The sequence below is a fragment of the Embiotoca jacksoni genome, unplaced genomic scaffold (genome assembly GCF_022577435.1).
Source record: "Embiotoca jacksoni isolate LCO1_2020_lvr unplaced genomic scaffold, fEmbJac1.0.p SCAF_20, whole genome shotgun sequence".
Taxonomy (NCBI): domain Eukaryota; kingdom Metazoa; phylum Chordata; class Actinopteri; family Embiotocidae; genus Embiotoca; species Embiotoca jacksoni.
In genome coordinates, this window is record NW_027185341.1 from 9,568,080 (window position 1) to 9,592,000 (window position 23,921).

Consider the following 23,921-nt stretch of genomic DNA (forward strand, 5'->3'; position numbering starts at 1 on the left):
GTCTGACAGGAAGCGATATTTTTGCTTGGCAGTTTTGTTTTCCCTGAGGTTCTAGTGTGTGTTTGTGTGTCTGGGAGGGGTGAGGTATTTGAACTTGACATGAAAGTTCACTTCCACACTCTGGCCCTCTTAAACCGCGGAGGAGGAGCTGCAACCAGAAGCCATGTTTCCTCCCTCCTTCGCCACTTGACAAAAACCCGAGAGCTCTTTAGCATCGAGGCTCCGATATCAAAGAGGAATTAGCTCACCCAGTCTGCATCATGTGTGATTAAGGACCGTCAGATGACACACACACAAATGCAGGCAGACTCAGCAAGTGTTGACACAATGATGTCTGTATTGCCAAATAAAGCCAAAAATCCAGATCTGAGCCTCACAACATTGTTCCCCTGCTGTACATTTTACCGATAAGAGCCATCAAAGCGGATTTGATGCACAGTTTAATCCCTTCCACTGCCGTATGTAACAAGTATCACTCCCTTTTCATTTTTCTCTCTGTTGTCGCAAGCTGAAAGCCTGGGAACCTTTTCATGTCGGGTAATGAAAGTCAGGCATAATTAATGACTCCTAAATCTACAGTATAGTGGTTCATTACAGAATAAGTGTGTACGAGACAAGCTCTCTTCAACTGAATGAGATTGTTCATTACTTGTAAAGTGTGGTTCAGTAAAATGTCCTTGTGCAGTCTGTGATATTATTTCAGGTTTTATAGAACATGCTTTGACTGAGCTGCAATCTGGACACGGATTTGTGTGCTTGACTGTTTCCATTTGAAGCCACTTTATACTTAAACTCCTCCACAATTCAAGAGGAAACTTTGTTCTTTATATTCCCATAATCATTGACTACTTTACAGCCAATGATTTCACACACAAAATGCGACGAGCTTCTAAAAAAATGATGCTCTGTTACAAATGAAACCACTGAAAAGTATATGAAATAGTTCAAATCAACTCTAGTTCAACTAAAATACATGTTAATGTATCTGTGTTTATTCAACATATTATGACACAACACTCACATTTAATTTTGACTTGTCACCGTCGGTAATACACACAGTAAGTCATGATAATGAACCAACATGCACAAAGGCAGGACCTCCCCGAAGTCCAACGGAGCCATTGTTACTACACCAGTGCATTGCCTACTTGTTGACTTGTCATAGTAGGCTGTATTGTTGAAAACTGGCAAATATTACTTTAATTAGTCCAGTGATAAATGTTCTTCTTATAAGTTTTCATGGTGGTTGCCAAACCAGCTTTTAATTGCATTAGCACCACTGGACTGGAGTGTGGCCCAGTAGGCTGGATAGAAGCACAGTACATTATACAAAATCTGACTTCATGTTTGGCCCACTGTAGTCCATTTTCATGTTGACGGGTTCAAGCATATTGAACACATAAAAAAAATTGGTTTACGGCAGGACATTTGTAAAATTGGCGGTTGAAATATAAATGTGTGAATACTCGACCAATCAAAATGTTAAGTGCTGCAAGCCCCACACCCCCAACGTTGCTGTACTTTGGAGAGTACTAACCATCCAGACAGGATCATTTTGGGTGTTAAATGAATCTCCTTGGAACCAAATTCAGTCTCTGGTCCCTGCGGTAAAAATGCAGTTAGAGAAACCGAGTTCGCCAAAAGGTTCCTCGTCCCTGGGGAAAGTTCCTGCAGTGGAAATGTGGCTTTAGAGTATTTTCAAACCGCATCATTGCGACTTTTACATAAAGATCCCCCCCAGACATGTTTTAGGACATAAAATATACTGTGCTTTAAATAATGACTTTATGAATAACGAAATTACATCTGCTCCTGCTCCCTCATTGAAATCATCCAGAATCTATGAACGAGTAAATAGTCCACCTGCTGGACAAAAGATGTCTCCTGCTTGACATCACTGTCCATTTTTATTGGAAAACAACTTGAGGTTTCAAGTGTCTTGATCACACTTGAGGAGGCGGATCCTTCCTCCACTACTGATCAATACTCCCATTATTTATATTACACCCATCGTCTGCTGCCGACGCTTCTGCGTCTCGCTCAAAGCTGTCATTAGAGTCTCCGTTGTTTGTTGTTGTTATTGCCCAGTTACCTGGCTCATCCTGTTTTAACTACAGCCAATTCATCTACTTCCCCAGCACTGTGCTTCCTTTCAAGGCTCGAAGGAGGAAGGAGGGAGGCAGAAAAGTCTCAGTAAACAGAACAGGTTAAATGAAACAGTGAAACATGATTAGGTGTATTGTGCATCGGGCAATCGCAAACTTGTTGCTACACTGGACTTCTGTCACTGACATTGTCTCTGTTCTCTAATTCTTTGTCAGGTTTCGGATCCTGTGCAATAGGTTCATCACCCACAAGATGTTCGACCACATTGTGCTCCTCATCATCTTCCTCAACTGCATCACCATCGCCATGGAGAGGCCTTGCATCAAACCCTCCAGTGCTGTGAGTGTCACAACGAGGATTTAAGAATACAAGCACACACAAGAGCCTGTGAAAATCTACCACTTCACAGCCTTCAGTGAAAAATGTCTGAGATGTTTCTGTAAAATCAATCAGAAAGAAGCTCAAAACCACAAAAATCTAAACAGAAATGGAGGAAAAAAGGGAAAAAAAAAAAAAAAAGCACCTGTCAACAAGTCCAACCGTGATGTGCTCTTCGAACACACATTTTCACAAATCACTCCTGGAGTTTTCTCTCTGCAGAGAAATGAAGTGGAACATTTTGGAAGCAGGGAACCACTCCTGTTTGACTGTGAGCCAGTAGCTTTGGGTAAAGTGCGCCATACCCCTGTATCTGCTGCACTGCATCATAGACACCGTCACCTCCGAGGCTAAATGCCTTCGAGTAGAGGAGGACTGGCCGGATGCCTTGCAGCAACACACACACATACATCGATATGTGTCCTTTCCTACTTGCAGCCGTAGAACACAGCTCAGCCCCTCCACGCATAAACACAATAATTATCACAGTTTTTTTTTCTCACTGAGCGAGGTGTTCCACGGATTTGGACCTAATTGCGGCCCGGTCTCGCTGGAACACTCCGTTCTCTTTGTATTGAGGAGACCGCGCTGTTGAAATTGATTCAATTATCCGTGGGGCCGGCGTACGTGGCTAATGTCCTGCAAAGGAGAGATTTAATAAATGGAAGCCGCCCTGCAGACCTCAAGTTCTCATCAGAGCAGAGAGATCACACACACACGCACGCACGCACGCACGCACACACACACACACACACACACACACACACACACACAGTTATAAAGATGAATTCATTTCTCCCCCTCTCACCTCTACACACACACATATGTTCATACACAAAATCCAGTACAGCAGCCACACTTAATATTCACATTAGAAAGCAGTTTTTTTCACACGCACATATATTTTCTCAGCTTCCTTTTTTTTCATTTAATATGACAACAACTAGTAAACTATAAACTATTTAGCCTGCCACAATAGAAATTAGCAGCCCGCATGAGCTAATCTCAGCATCTTCACCATTTTCTATTGGAAATTCTTTGTATTTATTATTTAGTTCATGATTTAATTTGTCTGAGTTGACTTAAATGTAAATATACAGGTGTAAAAAGTAACCTTAAGTGGATATTTCCATAATTTTCCTTCAGGATAGCTGCGTTACAACCAGCATGTTTTTAGACTTAAAAACTGAAAAATAGTGCTCATAGGGGTCATAGTAGCAAATCGCAAAAATCACAAAAAAATATGAATTTAAATTGATGTTTTAATTATGAAGTTAGCCAAATTATTTAATTTGGCTAAACTGTAAGTATACACATGAAGAAAATAATCTAAAATGGCTAACGTATGACAGAGATTATCATAATTAGCGAGCTAGATTTGTTTAGTATCAGTATCCAAAGCCAAGTTTGTGGTAGTTACATCTGTTACGCAAAAAGTGTTTAGTTTGAAGTTATTTTCTGCAATTTAGTTAATATTATTTGGTCAACATGTAAGTATACAAATAGGAAAAAAAACTAAACTAAAGTTGATACTGCAGGCACGCTAGAAGGAGTTTAACAATGGAAGCCGCCCCGCAGACTCATTGATTTCTCACCTCTTTGCTCTGCACATATTTTTAAGTACACAGAACCGAGCCCCGACGCCACGCTAACATTCACCTCGGAAAGGAGTATTTTCATGTGCACATATATTTTCCCAGCATCCTGCCGTGGCCGTCGTGTCCGGTCCGCATCCACGGGGCATTATTGAAATGAGATGGAAATGTATGACGCAGCAAGCAGCCTGAAACAAGAGAACATTACAGTTCTGGAGCTGTGACACTTATTGCTCCTGATCTCATTTCGCCTGGGTGGTCATTGCATGATGCTATTTGTTTGTCCGTGTGGGTTGTTTTGTATTAATGAAGCCGATTGTGAATCGATTTCCTCTCGCCGGTTCTGTTTTTGGCCCGTGTAGAACAACTAAACATGTATCATTTATCACTCCGCTGCTTCTCGTCTGAAGCACCTGCTTTACATCACCCTCGGTGCCAACTTGACAAGGCACATGTAATACTCTTAAAAGAGGAATGTGGTCATTGTCACAGAGATAAAGTGTCTCAGTCACAACATTTTAGCGAGGAATGCAGGCTGAATAATTAGTTTATTGCCCTGGAAGTTATGTCAACACTTTGCATTTGGCTTGCGGTCCCTTGTTGTTTTGGTTTGGTGCCGGAGGTTGCTTGGATACTGTCGTCCCGTCGCTCGGTGGAAATGATGGAGGATGATTATAGCACGTATCATGATTTATTATTTCTAATTGAGGTAGGGGACAATACATCACTGTCTAAAGCTCCTAAATTGAATCATATCCGCATCAGGAGTATACAATACGATCAATCTGCGGTTTCAGCGTGCGCGTCATCTGCTCCAGACGACGTTAGATAAAGAGATGTCGATACACGGAGGACCGTGATGAAAGCTTTCCAGGAGGTGTGGGTTGACTCTGTTGCTCAGGAACACATGAAAGGTTTATAATTGTGCAATTGAATGCTGCTTGCTATCATTATACAACGGAGGATTTTGAGTTCCTTAAAAGTCAAGAACTACACAGAGCCTCTCAGGCATCCAGAGCTTCCAGTGTAAATCACCTACTGGAAGTGTTTAGCACTGGGTATTGTTTTCACTGGCGTGCAACTAAGCAAAGTGCCTCTCGGTTTAAGTCATAGCTGGCCTCTGCCATGATGTTCAGTGTGGCTGAGCTGGAAACAAACTCTTCATGCTGATGGCTTGTGGTTCGCTGAGTTGTGGTCAGGCAAACTCGATGCTAAGCGTTGAACTGGGACTAACGACACCACCGCCGCTCGAGATGAGGAAGCAGCCCTGGATCTCTGTCACTGTCGGTTACAATCACTCTCAATCAGACATCAGTTAAAAGTATACACAAGCTTTGAAGGAAAGCACCCACTGCACATAAAAAGAAACAAAATCTACTGACTTACTGAAAAGCTATTATCTCCTGATGATTTGTTGGAGGAAAACACTTTAGGAATTTTTTTTTTACTTTGACTCCCTCTGTTTATTCATTCATTCAGTCTTTATGCTTCTTTAATAATTCAAAATTAGTTTTGTTTAGCTTCTTTAACATTGTTCGTTGAGAATTTTTCTGAGTTAGCCTCAATGTAAATATGTAGGTATAAAAAGTAAGATTAAATAGAAATTGTGCTTCATTTTTTATTTTTTTTGTCAGGACAGCTACAACATGCACTAATACAACCTGCATGTTTTTGGCCTTAAAAACTGAAAACCGCATGTATGAGTCCATTTAATTTGGCTAAAATGTAAGTTTACATATGAAGGACGAACACTGGCCGATTGGTAGTGAATACATAAGAAGAAATCAAGTTCTGTTGTGCGTAGTTTTTGCCAGTTAGGCAAGTAGCTAAAATGACTGTGGCTAATTACGATACTTACATTTGTAGAGTACATTGTACCTGCCAGAGTTTAAAAAAATTGCGTTATTTTTCCAAGCTAAGCTTGTAGAAGAACATTCTCAGCTTTTTATGATTTTTTTTATTCTGACTTTATTTTCTATTTATGATTTATTATAACTCATTTGACTGACAGGTCACATGTTTTTACAAAGTAACTTAAAGTTCATACATGCAACATATTGTGTATTAAACTTACATTAATTTAATGTTAACAGGCTGTTTAAACCAATCAGATGTTTTTAAAATTATTTTCAGTTCAGGTGCACAAATTATAGTCATATACATTATATCTGTAATCCTGTGTTTTATTTTTGCAGGGTAGAAACAAGTTTTAGTTATTTACTGCAAAAGTTCAGACAGAAAGCTACTGTATATTGTTTATCCTGCCAGAGCTAAAGATAGCAAGCTCGTAATGTTATTGTACAAAACCAAAATACACACTCTTTCGCCAGCTTGTGCATTAGATCGACAGCAATTTGAGGCAAACTGTTGACCTGGTGAATTTACTGTATGTCTTATGAAGGCATAGGCTACTACACAACATGGATGTTTATAAGGAAGGACAGTATGAACTCTCGGTCACAGACAGAGACGGGAACGGCTGCTGTTAAGACTGGAATTTGTAAACCCTCTCAACGACAGCATTCCCAGTGATGTCATGCCTGATATTCCCAGAGACTTTACAAAAATCGCTGCAGGACTTCTGTGTGTGTGTGTGTGTGTGTGTTTTCCCTCAGAGCATGTGTGATGGTAGTCGGAGGCCGTGGGAAAGGCAGTCACCTACACCCACTCACACACAATATCACACACACACACACACACACACACTGACATTTAGTGGCAGATCAGGGTCGCCTCCGACATAGGGGGAGCAGGGTAAATAAGCAGTCGGTGAAGGGATCTTATTCTTACTAGCCTGCTTGTTTTCTCTCCTCAGACCTTGTTTAGCTCAGTAAACAGGCTCCCATCCTCTTCTGCATGCACACACACACACACACACACGCACGCACACGCACACAAAACTGAGCGAAGCTGCCTCGGGCAACAGGGAAAACATGGGAGTGCAATGATGTGACTGTGCGGATGGAGGTCCGATAGCTTGAGTTTTATGGTGTTGTGTTGTGTGCACGCTCACACAACAAAATGATGGTGCTTGTTTTGAAAAATCTCTGATGAAAAAATAAAAGATCTGATGTAATATGCTTGTTTTGTTTGAGAAAAGTTCATTTCAACTGTCAGTTTTGTTTGTTTTTTCAATATAAAATAAAGGGTTTCACAACATGTTGCAAAGGTGAAATAATTACAGTTCACGTGATTCAGGCAGATCTTTAAACAAAATTAATTATTTTTTATATCATATTTTATTGCATCTTATTTTGTAGTCTTTTGTAACGCCCGAATTTCCCCCACAGGGATCAGTAAAGTGTTTTTTCTTTTCTTAAGTTTATTTAGAGAGCATTTTTTTTTCACCACCTTGTTTAAATATTTCTTGCAGCGCTAATAAAGAGTAAACCTTATAATTGCCTGCCAGCCATCATTAGAGAGTCCAACAGGGGTGTTTGTAAAATGATGTTTTTAGATAGTGTGCGAGGAAAAAAGCTCCCTCATACATTATTCAGCTGCACACTAGATCTGTTTAGAAGCAAACAACAAACTCAGGAGAAAAACACGCTCATAAGAAAAATTTGAATTTTAAGTCATTAACACAACCTCGGCTCAACAAGTTGTCTTTTTTTTTCGGCAGGAGCGGATTTTCCTGACATTGTCCAACTACATCTTCACAGCGATCTTCGTGACTGAGATGACCGTAAAGGTAAGGCTTTCCAACTTGCTATCACGGTAAAGCGTGAAATAGACACGCCAGTCCACTAAAGCAAAACGTGAGATGGCCACGCTTTGCGCTGTCTCGGTGTGAAAGTTACACGTTGTCCTGTAGTGACCCCAAATGAAACCTACTGAATGCTTAAAGCCATCCGTGTTAAGTGGTGGGTGTTTTTCCAGGACCCAAATGCAAGCTCACAGACTCGAGGTTTCAAGTCCCAAAAATACAGTCTTTATTGTCCAAAAAACAAACAAAAAACTACAAACCAAAAGGTGGCACCGAGCGTGTCCACTTTACGTCCAGTCGGGAGGGCAACTCAACCGACAGCTCCAGGGGGACACGGGTAACAGGGCAGCCGGCAGACCAGCGGAAGGGACGGCGTCAACAATCTTCCGAGCCGGGAGGGCAACTCCACCGACTGGTGATTTTGACGGGGGATATCCGCAGGAGACACAGAGGCCAGAGGAACGGGAACGGGAACGGGAACAGGTACAGGACTGACGGGGAGCTGACGGGGAGCAGACGGAAGACGGACAGAGAGCAGACAGAGGACGGACGGGTGGCTAAACAAAAATGCACCGACAACCAGAGTTGTGCAGGGGCAGGTTACATATAGTCCGGGGAGGTGATCAGGGAGATGCAGCACACCTGCAGGTGGTGATCAGGGGTAAGTGGCTGCATCTGCTGGGACCGGTGAGGGGCGTGGCCACGGGAGGTGAGTGGTGTGGCCACAGACAAAGACAGGGGACACAGGAGGAGAGGTGATCGGGGGCAAAAACGGAGGAAAAAACTGGACTCCTGACAATGTGATTTAGAAAATGAAACTTTTAGCAAAAAGACATGTTTGGGATTAATAAATAATCACGTGGTTGCGGTTAAGGAAAAATAACATGGTTGGGGTTTTGAAACAAAAAAACAACTCAAGAAAATTGAGAATTGTCACCTGGATTCAAACCCCATCGTCCCTCATGGTAGTCTGTGACTAATGCCAACAAGTCACCCCTTCTTCCTCTTAATACTGCCAAAACAAAGTCCTTTGTACTTGGTCTTAAAACCTCTGTTGCCAGACCCTGCTCACATGATCCTGCGTCACATGATAATTATGTGCGTGTGAGTTTCACGCTTACAAAGCGTGAAACTTTCATGCCCAAAGTGGACCAACGGGTCTATTTCATGCGCTGCCGTGATACTGGGTTGGAATCTCCACTCTTTCATAGAATCCGTTGTAAAACCTTGCTGTGGGAGTACAGACTACATTTAATCTTACTTCCTTAAACCTGGTGTAACATTTCAAAATATTTGTATCACTTTACCTTCATGTGATGGGATAGGATACGACCATATTCTTATACTATATACGCCACGATGAGGGATGATGAAAAGTTCAGAGACTGCTCCTGTTGCGCACGAACAGGGTGAAGCACTGTGACGTACAGTGAGCAAAGGGAAGCTATAACCTTTGTGAGTACATATTCCAAGTTATAATGCTCCACCAACATCAGCACCTGAGCTCCACCCAATTTTGTGATAACTCGTCAGGGCTCATCTGCGATTTTGCCGTGGACTTCAACAGAGTGCACATCAAATTTTGTGTCAAACTCTAGAAATTGCCAACAGAGACCATTGAAATCCTTCAGAAAACCTCCAACGAAGAAGCTATGAGGCGTTGTGTTCTGTGTTTTGGGTGACATTCAACTTCCAGAGGGGCAGAACGTCACCGTCCGAGTCCAAAAAAAGGTGCATCAGTTGGGTTTTCTTTGACATTTGAGGGGTTGTGCGCCGTGAATTCATCCTCCAGCGTCAGTCTGTCAGTTCTACTGAGATGTTTGGAAGCATTTCAGGGAAACTATTTAGTGCAAAAGACCTTAACTGTTGCGTGATGGCACTTTGGTTCTCCAACATGACAACATGGCCGCTCACAGAGAGCTGAAAATACACAAGTTTCTCACCTGCAACGACACAATTGTCGCTGCCCACCACCCACACTCACACCCATACTTTGATGTGCGCTCTTTGCTTAAGTTTCAGGTCCATGTTAAAACTGCAATGTGCACAGATTAGTGTTCACAAAGGCACTCGTAACTCAGGTTCTGATGTTGATCGATAGAGCAACGCAACCCAGAATACTTTCTGACGAAGGTTATAGCTTCCTGCTTCTCCACGTATGTTTCCATGCTGCGCTCCATTTGCTCTAACAGGAGCAGCCACTGAACTTTTTGATTCCCTCCTCATATTTTTTATTCATTCATCCCTGACTTCTGCTCTTTCTCACTCAGTTGACATCAGCTCTTGCTCCACTACATATTTAGCAGGTCGGGATTCTCTGGCGGCATAAAAACACCGGTTGGCTCTCATCGTGACCTCTCATACGCAACAACATGCAAGGCATCTGTGTGTGTGTGGGGGGGGGTAGAGAGTTGGAGTGTGTGTGTGTGTGGGGGGGGGGGGGTTGTAAGACTCTAACAGACAGCGAACACACACACACACACACACACACACACTCTGACGGCTCTTCCAAAATACTAAGAGGAGGATTGTCTCGCCAGTATTCAAATGGCGTGGCTCTGAGTGGAGGTCCATGCAGGCGTGGGCAGCAGCGAACAGACAGAGGGGAGGAAAGTTCATGGGTGTCACTCATTCAAAGCCTGTCTCTATTTTTGGTTCCAGTGGCTCTCAAACGTAGGGTCTACACACACACACACACACACACACACACACACACACACACACACACACACACACAAACACACACAAACACACACAAACACACACACAAACAAACACCCAGGGCGCTGGTTATAGCATTTAATGGCCAAGTGATCTTTCAGTGTTGTGCAAAAACACAGCAGTAATGATTGGTTTGCAACAAACATGTTTCCAAGTCAAAACTTTTAACTGCATCAGTTTGACAGCTGGAGTTACTGGAAACTTTCCTGATAAATAATGCATTGTGTTAATGCTGAAACAGAACTTTTAGGTTTCTCACAACACGTCAGTGTAGATGTCTGAGTTAGCAGTTCTATGAGAGCAATGTGAATTTCAGAATTTCTTAGACGATGCTGTTTAACTTGGAGTTAAAATTACGCATTAGCTTTTCATAAAAACTTTAAAGATTCGAGACATGTCCAAAAACATGAATAAAAAAAAAAAATCTACAACACCAATGTTGCCCATATGAAATGCTGCTTTCATATTGATGACAGTAAGATTGTGAACTCAATGATCCCCTCCCAACATGTTTTAAGATCTTCGGGGGAAAAGTTATTTGAATCATATGATGGGTTTTCCACAAAAAGTAAAAATCAATCATTTCTGGATCCAAGTACAATACCTGTCAAAAAGAGCCGGTTTGATCATAGTATTTAATCTTTTTTCTTTTTTGAAGACATTTTAAACGTTTTTGAAATCTTCCTACCAAACTGACCTTCATGTCTTATATTAATGTTGAACTTCTCATTTCGTCTCACATAGTTAACCAGTTTTTGTTAACTTTTGACAAGGCTCACCTAAATAACATTTCAGGTGACGACCTCATGAAGCTGCACAAGAAATGATATGTAGTCTGTCGGGCTGTTATCTAAATAGTGGCTACTTTGAGGAATCTAATATATGAAACATGAAATATGAATGCTGCAGTCTTTTTTTTTTCTCACTACATATTTCCATTTGTGTTGTTTTTTTTTATACTTTTCCTGTAGAAAATAATAATAATAAATACAATAAATGAGTAGGTCTGTCATAACTTTTGATTGGTACTGTACCTTTAATGTAAAAAGAATGTCAATCTTTCCTTCAAAAATGTAAAGTAGTATAAAACAGCATAAACAAAAGTAAACAACCTGTCTTTGTTCATAAATTGACAACCTCTTTGATGACTCCCCAGACATATTTTGCATACTGTATACAGTAGGTACTGATTTGCATCAACTAATTTGACTGATCTTTGATCCATCTGCCTCTTATCTCGTCAGCTGCGATAGGTGCTTAGAAATGCATAAAAAAAAAAATAGTCCGGGCCTGATTTAATAAGTTTGAGCTCAACAGAACCAAAGTCAGCCCATATCTGTTATTTTCTGGAATGCAAATTGCTTTACGGGCTGAATAAATGATGAGCGGAACGTATGGAATCAGAAACGAGGGTTGGAAAACTTGCAGCTTTTTTGATCTTCGCTGCCAAGTAAACAATCACTCTACAAAGTCAATAAGCCGGGCATATGGGACATTAGGCAGGGACTCTTAATAATATGCTAAAACGGCCTGATAGCAAACAAATCTGCAGCCGCACTGACAAAAACATAGAATTTCTGTATTCGTGTATCATTTTCTGCCACTTATATTTAGAGTGAATAACTCATTTTAAATATTATCCAGCTGGAACTGATGCAGTCTACTCTGTGTTATCTGCTGTGTCACTAACATACAGTAACTCCACTATTCTTTATATTCATGTAAAATGTCCCCCTTCCTGTCCAGATCGTGGCTTTGGGCTGGTGTTTCGGGGACAAGTCCTACCTGAGGAGCAGCTGGAACATCCTGGACGGGATGTTGGTGATTATTTCCGTCATTGACATCCTGGTGTCTCTCATCTCCAACACGGGAACCAAGATCCTGGGCATGCTCAGAGTGCTGAGGCTGCTGAGGACCCTGAGGCCGCTACGGTAAGCGTCTCTGCCAGGGACGTACAAAATTATAGACAAACAAACGCACGCAGAAGACAGACAACCACAGCCTGAAGCTGGTGGAAAGAATCGTAAAACAAAGTCTTACCTTTCATACCGTAAGATCTGATATATATCGCTAGTTGGTGGGCAGCAACGCAAAAACACTGATACACAGTCATAGTACGAGCAAAAACACTGATGCGAGGGACAAACAAAGGCAGTTTACGATCAGCATAATCAATGTGACATCAGTACACATGTATGTAGAGTCATAGTATGAGCAAAAACACTGATACACAGTCATAGTATGAGCAAAAACACTGCTACACAGTCATAGTACGAGCACGGGTGTTTGTTCAAGCACCGGAGATCAGCTGATGTACGCACACACACCGTTTAGTTGTGGTCATTTCTAAGGTTGTGTAACCGGGGCAAAGTTTACAGACAATACTCAATCATGTCTATTGCATTTAATTGTTTTAATTTAATAAGATCAACAATATCAGCATTGAATGATTGTTCTGGATTACTCATCTAAAGTGTTATTGTTCAATTTCAGTCACGACACATTCCAGATGTGCAAATGTTTCAGAATAAGAGCCTCGTTATGAAATTAAGAGTTACTGTTTACTGATATGCTCGAGGGCTTTTAATTTGAAAGAGATACAGGAAGTGTTGAGTTTGTAGAGAATCTAATGCAGTAGCTGAAGCAGATCAAGAGAAGTGCGAGCATTTGAGTTCATAGCTTGTAGAAAAAAAAAAAGTGTTACCAGCATAACTACATCTATGGGTATAAGTCTACCTATTTATATATATTTATTTGTTTTGTTTTCATATGGGGGGTGGACAAAAACTGAACTCCCTCTTATATTTGACACCCTTGGAGCTTTTGGGAAATGTGTGTGTGTGTGTGTGTGTGTGTGTGTGTGTGTGTGTGTGTGTGTGTGTGTGTGTGTGTGTGTGTGTGTGTGTGTGTGTGTGCAGTCATTTATTTTAGCGTGCGTTGATTGATACACAAGTTATTGTCGGCGTGTACACAATTGCACAGTTATGTTTATTTGAGTGGAAGTAAGGCGGAAATCACCAATTTGCTGAATGTTTTTGTACCCACATCTCCAAATATATTTGTTTTGCGTGCGTGCTTGTGTGAGAAAGAGAGAAAATAAGAATATGCTTCTTAAATGTGTGCAGTCCTTCAGTTTCAGCCTCAGCGTGTGTGTTTGCATGTGTACATGTGGAGCCATTTTGCATGCATGTGTCTTCATGCTTCACTTGGCTCCCGACCGCATACTCGGTGTCTCATCTCGAGAAGGCTTTGCCCTCTCTTGAATATTTATCACGGTTTTTAGGAAGGAGCGCAAGAATCAAATATTCATCTTCATCCAGCCAAATGTACCCACTAAACACCACGGATCTTCCCTCCCATCCATCTGCTGTTTTAACTTTCACCTTTGACATGAAAGTGAAGTCTTGTGCACTGACTGCTTTTCCTCTCCCAGCCTTCAAGGTGTTATTTTCTTCTTTGAGTTCATAGCGTCATGTTTGTGTGTGTGAACATGGTGTATTCGCAGTAAGTCGGCACACTCCGGGTGTTTGTTTTTTTTCTTTCATCTTACGTTCAGGTTTCAGCCCTCAGAAGTGAGTTGGGTTGAACTTTGTTGTCTTGTTTTCATCGTGTTGCTCGATGCCAGTACCTACTCTGGTAGGTTCAGTGGTATTATACCTGATGATGTTCAAAACTAGAAAAGTAAACTAGTAGTCTAAAAGGAAATCTGTTTGTGTGCATCAAGGTCCACAATACAACCCTGTTAGCAAAACTTTGTTACTATTAGCGATGGGTATTTCAAACAAAAATACTACTCGGTATTCCCTGGGAACTATTCATCACGGCCGCACATACACACACACACACACACACATAAAGAGAAAGTGCTGTAAACTCAGGCAGACTGAATTCCACCATCCATGTACACCTTATAGAGATCTGATAAAAAAAACATATTTTCATCTGACCATTGATTATTGATCAGTGGATGGACCGTCTGCTCTGTGCTTCGCTCTCTAATGATCATGCATTGCTGTGGTAGGCTGAAGCTCTGCTAGCTTTACCTGCAAAATTTGGACTGCACCTCATTATTATTTATTTTTTGAAGGAGTTCTACTCAGAACTTTTTGAGGCGTCTTTGCATGTTTCTGCTGTTCATACCACATCACACAGTTTTAGCTGCAAACTCCTGGAAGCAACGTCTTCTTCTCCTTATGTTGTTCAATGGCGGTTGGTAAACAGCTTCGAGGTGCATTAGTGCCACCTCCTGGCAGTAGTGATGCATTCCTACAGTGGGCAGCAAAAGGAGAAGAGGGGAAATAAGGAAGGATGATAGTCGCATATACCATTTGACTTTTTATATTTCAGCTATTTAACTATTAGCTATTTGAAAATCATTAGTTTGTCATCTTTTTTCAATGCACCAGGTGTAATACCAGGCAGTGTAAAACGTACCAATTAGGGATAGGTCCTGCTTTTTCATATTTTTTATGTGACTATCATCGTCATATTTCCCTTGTTTTTACCAACGCCTGGTAATAATGTATTATGACCACCAGAGGGGGCAGTAACGCGCATAAAAGCTGTTTACTAACCGCCATTTAAAAGAAAGGAGGAAAAGAAGAACACGTTCCTACCAGGCTCTCATGAAACGTGTGTTACACTGAGCTCAGATGCTCGAGTATAAACTGGAGAAACATTCAAAGACGACTACAGCTGTTCTGTGTGGAAATCCCCCCCCGTACCCCCCCAAAAAAACCAACAAAAAAAAGATAATAAGCTGCAGTGCAATCTCTGCCAGGTAAAGCGAGCACACCTTAAGATATGAGACTCATTTGAGAGTGAAGCACCGAGCAGATGTTGATCAACGATCAGTGACGATCTTTTTCATGAATGAGGTTCGAAGACGTGCTTCTCATCAGATTTGTAAAAGGCGAGAGTTTCCAGCCAAGTTTGACAGCATGTGTTAAACCAGAGTTCATGGCATGAGTGAATCTCTTCCTGTGTGTTTGTGATGGTCTGTCATGCATGGACGCTTGTGGGTTGTCTTTGAATAATGGACGACTCGTTTTCAGCAGTTATTGAGTAGTATTTTAGCCTGAAACACCCATCGCTTGTTACCAGTTTGACAGTTTATTGTCGTGTCCCATTGTTGTAAAGTTGGGTCCACCCACATCATGTGTAGAAATAAGAAGTTTACAACACATACAGAACTGTGGAAATGTCTTTAACACTTCTTTTTATTGGATGAGATCTTTCTGCACACAGTGTATGCACACAGTTTTTCCTGGTATTTGGCGGGCAGGTTGGATCTTGGAGAACCTGCCAAAGATCTTCTGTGGATTTAGTCTTTCTCGGTGTCTTCTGTCTCTTCATGAAATCCTAGATTAACTCCATGATATTGAGATCAGAGATCTGTAGGGGACGTGCCATCTTTTGCAGGACTCCTTCTTCTTCTTCTCGTGGCTGAAATTGGTTCTTTATGACTCTGGCTGCATGTTTGGGCTCCTTATCCTGCTGCTGAATGAATTCAGAACCAATCGGATGCCTCTCTGATGGTGTTGCATGATGAACAAGAATCTAAACATCTGAAGTTCTGTAAACTCGCACACAGTACTTTGGTTTTGCTGCCACTGTGACACTAAATAATTAACTTGCTGTCACACTAGAAGCATCCTAATCAGAACTGTTGCAACACTAACAAACTGAAAAGGTTACCTGATTCTAGCAGCTGCTGAATCCTCTGTCTCCATGTCTTGCTTTTCTCCACCCTGCTTTATTTAATCCCCAGAGGGCAGCACGTCTGAGGCTGAATTAACGTCGAGTGGGGAAGGTTTAAAGTCAGATTAGAAAAATATGAAGCAATTATAAAGAGGGAATTGGACAAATTTCGAGTATGGGGAGGGAAATATTTTTGGGAGCAAAGGGCAAGCATTTCTCGAGGGAGTGATGTCTTCACTTTGAGAGAGATGCAAAGTGGCAGAGGGGGAAATAGGATTAGGAGGAGTGTACGGAGACAGGCAGAGAGTGGGGGAGGGAGAAACGGGGGAGGATGGGAAAGAAAGAGTTGAGCTTGTCTCTCTCCTCCGCTGAGGCTGCAGATGAGTTCCAGGAAAGCAACGCTGTAAAATCATTTTTAAGGTCGTTATTAACTTTTAATCCAAAAAGGAGGAGCGCAGCATTACAGGCTGTAACCTATTAAGCTATAACTGTGCTGCTCTGGGTACACTGAACGGCTTGATTGCTGCAGGTACTAAAACCCTGTTAAACATAATTCAGTCTGGTCAAAACAGAGGGGAGTTACTCTTTGTTGAGTTACTGTTTGGGAGACGTCAACTTTTGTTGAGTTGTTACTCCAAAACCCCGACAGTCAGACGTTTGGTTGTTTGACAAGATATATGGACATGTTTGTTGACATGATCTGTAGGAATTGGAGTTTGCCTCTTCCAGCTAACTATACCTCAAAAAGGATGCAAAAAAGGAAATAACTGGAGTTGCCCTGATTTATATTCAAATATAGATAACACAGAGTGTAAAAGGTTGCTGTGATGCTGGTGGCACGTAGGCAAAGCTACACTGAACCAGTTGAGTGGTAACACCTGTAGCTTCGTCAACACAGATTGTCTGAAAGTGACCGGCTCTTGTCTGAAAAGTAACACTTCATGAAGATGTTAAATTTAGCTTCACCATTCCTTCATGGCCGTACTGAACGAGCTAACTTTGAACAAAACATCTGTTCCTTTCCATGCCGTAACATGAGGCAAATGTAAAACTGTCCCAAGATGCAGTGCCATGAATAGCTGCTCAGTGCTGTAACTATTGGCTCCGAAAGTCTCTAATATTTGAGTTTTCCATCGTTTAACGTGAGACTTCATCTGTTTCAAGAGATATTGAGGCTTCCTATTTTGACTGGTTTCGGCCAATGCGAAGATAATTGCCTCACCAACATCATCCAAGTTGTTCCACATAACATTGTTTTGGTGTCAGCAACATGGTTGGTGTTGCACATTCTCACAACTTTTGCTCAATAGCTGGTTGCAACAGAAAGACCTGGTAGATCTGTAACTCGTCATTATGTGGTCTGTTGATTGGTAAAGACAGTAAACTTCTCAACCTTTTTCATGAAGCACGTTACAAATCAGTTATAATTAATGTCAAAATTACAGTTAGCTAAAGCACCTTTGTTTTTTTGCCCACAATAAATTGAAGAATATTGATCTGTGAGTGTTGATATTTAGTCTGTTTTGATTCTAGCTACAGCTGAGCATCCGCCAGCGTCCAACATTTGGAGCTGTGCGTGCTGCAATTGCTCCCTATAATATGTGAGTACAACTTTCAAGCTACAAAGTTAAAACTGTTTTTCTCCCAAATTCTCCAAAACGCTCGTATAAAACCCTCCACCAGGCAGACATAAAGCCTTCGTCGCCCGTAAAGCTTCAGCATTAGTTTCAGTGTCAGCTTGTTGTCCTCCCAGTTCGACTGTGGCAGAATCCCACTCTGTGTTTGTGTTTGAATTAAATATGAGCTGGTCTGTGTTTTCCCCTCCGGCAGCGCAGTGCACGAGGGCTTCACACAGGCAGCGTCGCAGCTGCTGACGCTGACACGGCAATAATAGTCAATCAACCGTCATTTATGTGCTCACAGGCTAAAATCGATGGCTGCTTGTATCTTAGGCAACCAAGTTTTAAACCTCGGTAGATGTTGTGTACTGTGTATTCGTGCGTTGCTCGCCTCACGTGCTTGTGTGAGTCTTACTGCAACAAGCAGAAACCTGTACTACGAAGCAGGATTTGCGGTTAATGAAGTAACTTCAGGTTCAACCCTGAGTTCTTATTTGCTCTCCAATCCTAAAAGACTAAGGCTAAAATGACCATATACAAGAAGACATCTATCCAATACATTATTTTTTATTTTTTTTTAATTAAAGTTGGCTTGTTGTTTTAAAAGATGCTGCTTTGCTACCAGTACACTTGTCCATGTTTGCGTGTTTGGTCATATGCAGCAAACAGCGGCTCTTTTATGTGAACATGCACAGAGACCGACCCTGGGTTAGTGCTGGGTACCGAACTTCCATATTTTCCCAGCGCCGATGAAATTGGTTCGGTAGTATCTAGCTTCAAAGAAAATACCGTATCCTTTTTGCTCCATTTATGCAGCAGTACATGTTATCTTTTGTCAGTGAGCAGCAGCAATGCATAGCCTGTGCTCTGCCCATGCAGATCAAAATCACTCTATTTCAACTTATGTAGTTTAAATACAATATCAGAGCACCTTATTTCCCTTTTTTTTTTAAACTAATTGTTAGCCATTCACCTGTGTGAGTAGCAGTAACTGGATGTTTAGGGAACATCGATAAATTGTAGTGTCTAACTATAACTTGCATGTGAGGTATACCATACTGTAATGTGTAATATAATGTCCTATTTATTAAAATGGATTTTTATAAAACTAGTATCGTAAAAAGGACCAGTACTGAAGTCAGGGTATCTGTACCAGTATCAAACATTTTTGAATGATACCCAGCCCTGTCCTGGATTTAGCGAGTTAAAACGTATCATGTGACCAGTCGGCGTGATTACGTTTGCTCAATTTAGTTAAACCATATAAGGTAAAGATATGCTGGGTATGATGAACCTGCTCCATAGTGCGGGACTCAGGTGACGTCGGATGCGTGAGTGTGTTTGTGTGCAGCAGTCTGTTGCTATTTGTTTCTCATTAGAGGTATTAATGACATCACATCGGACAAGAAAGGAGGGTCCACAGGGGTACACAAACCTGTGTGTGTCTACACGTGACAGAATGATGCATGAGCTTTGTTTAACGGGAGGCACGCGCGCACACGCACACGCGCGCGCGCACACACACACACACACGCACACACACACACACACACACACACACACACACACACACACACACACACACACACACACACACACACTCACACACACACCTCTGCAGTCATTCATCAAGCCCACAACCTGAGTTGAGGGTTGCCTCAGGGAAGGCCCACAAGTTAGCACCCTGTGTCATCAAATGGCACTTTTATGTCACCCGACACCACCTACACCTCAGCGACAACTCAGCTGCAACCTAGAACCCCCCCCTCCCCCCCCCCCACACACACACCTTGGTTTGTCCATTAATTACACCCGCCACACACTCCAGAGCTTCATTACAGGCGGACTGATCTAAACCGCTTTGTGGTTGTGAGGTCAGAGCTGGTCAATAGGCTGGTTTATTGATAATCCCCACTGTGGCTGACCTCTGTCAGATCAGCCTTTGAGTTTATCCGTCACTTGGTGATGATGTAATTATCTCGAGGGTGTGAAGTTTTTTTGTATTATTTAACCCTTGTACTCTAGCTATCAGTGCTGAGCCAAGAATGGCTCTGAAAAATGAGGCCGATGCAGAAGTGCCTTAAGCTGCAATACCACCAAGTGCCACTAGAGGTCGACTCCAAAAAGCCTCCGGCTCCAAAGACTGCCATTCAACTAGTGTCATCAAATTCTCATTTCTCCATGAGTTATCTCGGTGTTGTTAACTAAAGTCACTCCTTCTTATTCGTTTTCTGGCCGTCCATCTGAAAATCATCCCGTCATTAATTATAAAATAAGCTTCAAAAAGCCGTGTTTTCGGGGGCGTGTCTGTTTGATTGACAGCCCTGTGGTGCAGTCAGGTTACGGCTATCAGTGGGCCAAACCGCCCGCCCGGCTCCAAACCGCTCGGGACAAGCAAAATGGCGCAGACCAAATTACGAACTTGAGGTTTTCAACGGCCGTTCACAAAATGATTGGTGACATCACTGTTGGTTTCCGCTTGGTGCAAACGGAGGCCTAATTAACTTACATATAATTACCATTCTTCAATGTGTTAAGATTTCCTTAATGTGAATTAATTGGGTGACTGCTTACGTTTTATTTACAAAAACAGTGAGCGGTATCATTAGGTACTTGCAGGGCAAGGAGAGCTGCAGGCTGACAAAGAAAAGAGTACAAAGAAGTTTATCCAGCAAGGTGGAGCGAGACCTTTCGACAAAAAAAAAGCAAAAAAATAGAAGCTGCCTCATTCTTTATTCTCTCTATATCTCATCAGCCCTCCTCTCCTCCCTCTGTTCCCTATTTCTATCTCTCAGCATCGCTTAATTACACCCAGTGTTTGCACTGTGAGAACATGCCTGCCACTTATTGCTCTACTTGTTGTTCTCTTTCCTCAATGTGGCGGATATGGCGGGTGGTGGACGAGGCGGGTGGAGAGAGGCGGGTAGAGAGAGGCGGGTGGAGGGGGCGCCTGGTGGAGGGAGGCGGTGGGTGGAGGGAGGAGGTGGGTGGAGGGAGGCTGGCAGTGGAGGGAGGCGGGTGGTGCGACACGTGCAGGTGTTGAGCGTCGCAGCGCGCTCCTTTGTACGGCACACAAAACAAGGACACGCTGTGAGCTGCTATGAAATTATGCAGAGGTAGATTAGAAGAACTTTTTCTCCCCCTGGCTCCCTTCATCCATCCAGCTCCAGCTCACTTCCTTTTTTTTTTTTTTCATGTGTGTCATATGCAAATAGACGTTACGGAGAGGAGCCCATCGCAGTGTGTCCTTCGTGTACCGCATCATCAGAGTGTATTGACTGAGAATAAGAGGCTCGTCTCTCCTTCGTTCCCCTCCTTAATAAGCCCCTTTTCACTTCAGCATACTTGTCAGAGTGGAGCTCAAACGGAGGAACATGATGTAAAGAGGTAGAGAGGCTGCCCTGGGGTTTTTCATATGCAAAGCAGGCAGTGTGTGGAAACACTTCTTACAGGTAATGTGTGTTTCGGAGTGAAGTGTACACAATGCACTTCTGTCCTTGAGAGATTCTGCAAACTCACCGACTTCATCGGGAAGTTTCTTATAAAATCCTTCTCAAGCTACATTTGCAAGCCGGTCTGGATCATGATATTATTTAAGTTAAACAAATAAACAAACATTTTTTTTGAAGCATAATCATACATACTTATATATTTGACAGAAAAACACTGATTCAACATGTCTTTAAAACGCACCGTCAACAGTTTTACACTTTTTAAGCATTGCCAACAAAAGATGGGAAACTTCTTCAACATAAAATTACCCAAAAAACTGTAAACTGGACCTTGATCCCTGTCTTTACTCAGGAATTTAATGTGAATATGTTCCCATAGCGTAACAGTGAATCCCAGAAGGAGACACAGATGCAGCTCTTGAACACCAGTGCCCCCTATAGGCCATCAGCAGAATATCAAGCGAGGCAGTGAGGGGGCAAACCGATGAGGTGTAGCCATCGGCTCGTTATTCCCTGATCAAAGCTATTGATCAGCGTAGCCTTGGTCTGCCCTGACTCCTTATTATCTCATGTCTTCTCTTAATGTGCTATCGACTCTTCCTCCAGTCAGCTGTCAGCTAAAGGGAAAACATACAGTGGAGACAAAGACGAATAGACAAAGGCGGGGCGGATTAGCACCTCGACAGCCTTTTTCACTGTCTGCCATTGTTTTTCTTTTTCATGTCTTTCATGTCTCATCTTATCTATCACTTCATATTGACTCTGATGTGTGTGTGTGTGTGTGTGTGTGTGTGTGTGTGTGTGTGTGTGTGTGTGAGTGTGTGTGTGTGTGTGTGTGTGTGTGTGTGTGTGTGTGTGTGAGTTTCACCCTGTCAGAGGAGCTCAGCTGCAGGGCAGTGCCCAGTGCCCTGCTGGCACTAATTAAACATCCTCATCAGTCCGTTGGCTTAATTACATGTGTCTGTTTCCTTGACTACAAGAATTAAAGGGATGTAAAACTGCAAAAAGAGAGGTTTAAAAAAAAAAGAAAGAATAAAGCAGGTGTGAGCGATATTTTTGTTATTTTGTTGTCGAGTTTTGGGTTTCAAAATGTCAAATGAGAGATAGTGTGACAAACAAGGGAAATCAAGAAAAGAAAAAGTGTGTATACATGTGTGTGTGTGCCTGGGGTGAGGGCCTGAGGGTGTGTGTGTGGGGTGTGAGGAGGTTGCGGGTTGAAACGCTGCAGGCAGCCCTTCTCCATCTGGTCTGAGCTCCAATGTAAGTGACCTAAGAGTGCCCTGCACACACACACACACACACACACACACACACACACACACACACACTAATATCCTATTATTTGCCATGTTCCAGTGTGATCAGCAGAGCCCCGGGGCTGAAGCTGGTGGTGGAGACCCTGATGTCCTCACTGAAGCCCATCGGCAACATCGTGGTCATCTGCTGTGCTTTCTTCATTATCTTCGGCATCCTCGGAGTGCAGGTGAGAGAGCGAGAGGAGAGAGAGAGGAGGATACGGGCAGAAATAATGAGAAAGCAAAAACTGTGTCAGACCACGGCCCTACACCACACTGCAACAGTTTGAGGTGTGACAAATACTCTCAAATTTACCCGTTCTATCCTGTCCCACCTTCGGTCTACAAACATCAAGAAATCTTAGCAGAAACAACTTAGTTGTTCCATGTGCCCTCTTCACGTCGTAACTCATTTGCCCGGACACTTATATATGCTTATCGGGTCGCAATGGAGATTTTAATGGCTAACAGCCCAAGGACCAATCTATACCAACGAGCTCTGTGCCCTTGGTGCAGTTTCAGCCCCTGTTTATCTGCCATCTGCATGTTAATGTCCATCAACCATCTGTCCTAGTAAAGTAGTGTGATGAAGGGTTAATGGCTGTGATAATACCATGAAGCTGTGATTGGGATATTCACTCCATCGTCCTTAACCTCCGGAGTCGAAATGTTCCAATTGTTGCCAATCCAAGTACAGTCATTCGATGACCTACATTTGATTTGTGATGTTGTGTTTTTTTAGCACACAGTCATTGCTGCATTTTGTACTCTTTCTTCTAACTTCTAGTTTTGGACAAATTTAATCCTAAAACGTAGCCCTAATACTAGCTTTTAATAAACTCAGCCTGGGCTGACACGGGAAGCTCTGCCAGCCCATCTTCAAAGCAAAAAATACCTTTAACCCTACCAACGTTTTATCTTTGATATATCTTTGGAAAAACCGAAGGTCTCAAGGTGTTCTGCATTGATACAGTATGCATGCTAAAAATGAATAAATCAAAGGGGTATCTTCTGAGGTTAAGGTCCTCTTAGTGAAAACTCCCTCCCTCCTACTTGTTGTCTATGATTCTACCAAACCAAACACAAAGAGTGTAATTTTGTTTTATGGATCGTTTCCTTTCGAGGATCAGAGTAAAATACTGACATGTTTATGTTTTTCTCTCCAGCTCTTCAAGGGAAAGTTCTTCGTTTGTCAAGGAGAGGACGTGAGAAACATCACCAATAAGTCCGAATGTTGTGCAGCTGGCCACAAATGGGTCAGACACAAGTACAACTTCGACAACCTGGGACAGGTAAGACCTCCGAAATGCCAACACTCCTGACAGATAAATATATAAATAAATGTATTG

At 42.3% G+C, this 23,921-nt stretch overlaps 1 protein-coding gene across 1 annotated transcript in view; it reads left to right on the forward strand.

The window, feature by feature from the left end:
* The window catches only part of cacna1g (calcium channel, voltage-dependent, T type, alpha 1G subunit), a 182,819-nt gene that overhangs the window by 111,763 nt on the left and 47,135 nt on the right, over positions 1-23,921 (forward strand). The window contains 5 exon segments of the mRNA XM_069156162.1: positions 2,322-2,445; positions 7,702-7,770; positions 12,253-12,437; positions 22,634-22,760; positions 23,739-23,864. Of these exon segments, the coding sequence (XP_069012263.1) occupies positions 2,322-2,445; positions 7,702-7,770; positions 12,253-12,437; positions 22,634-22,760; positions 23,739-23,864 (631 nt within the window).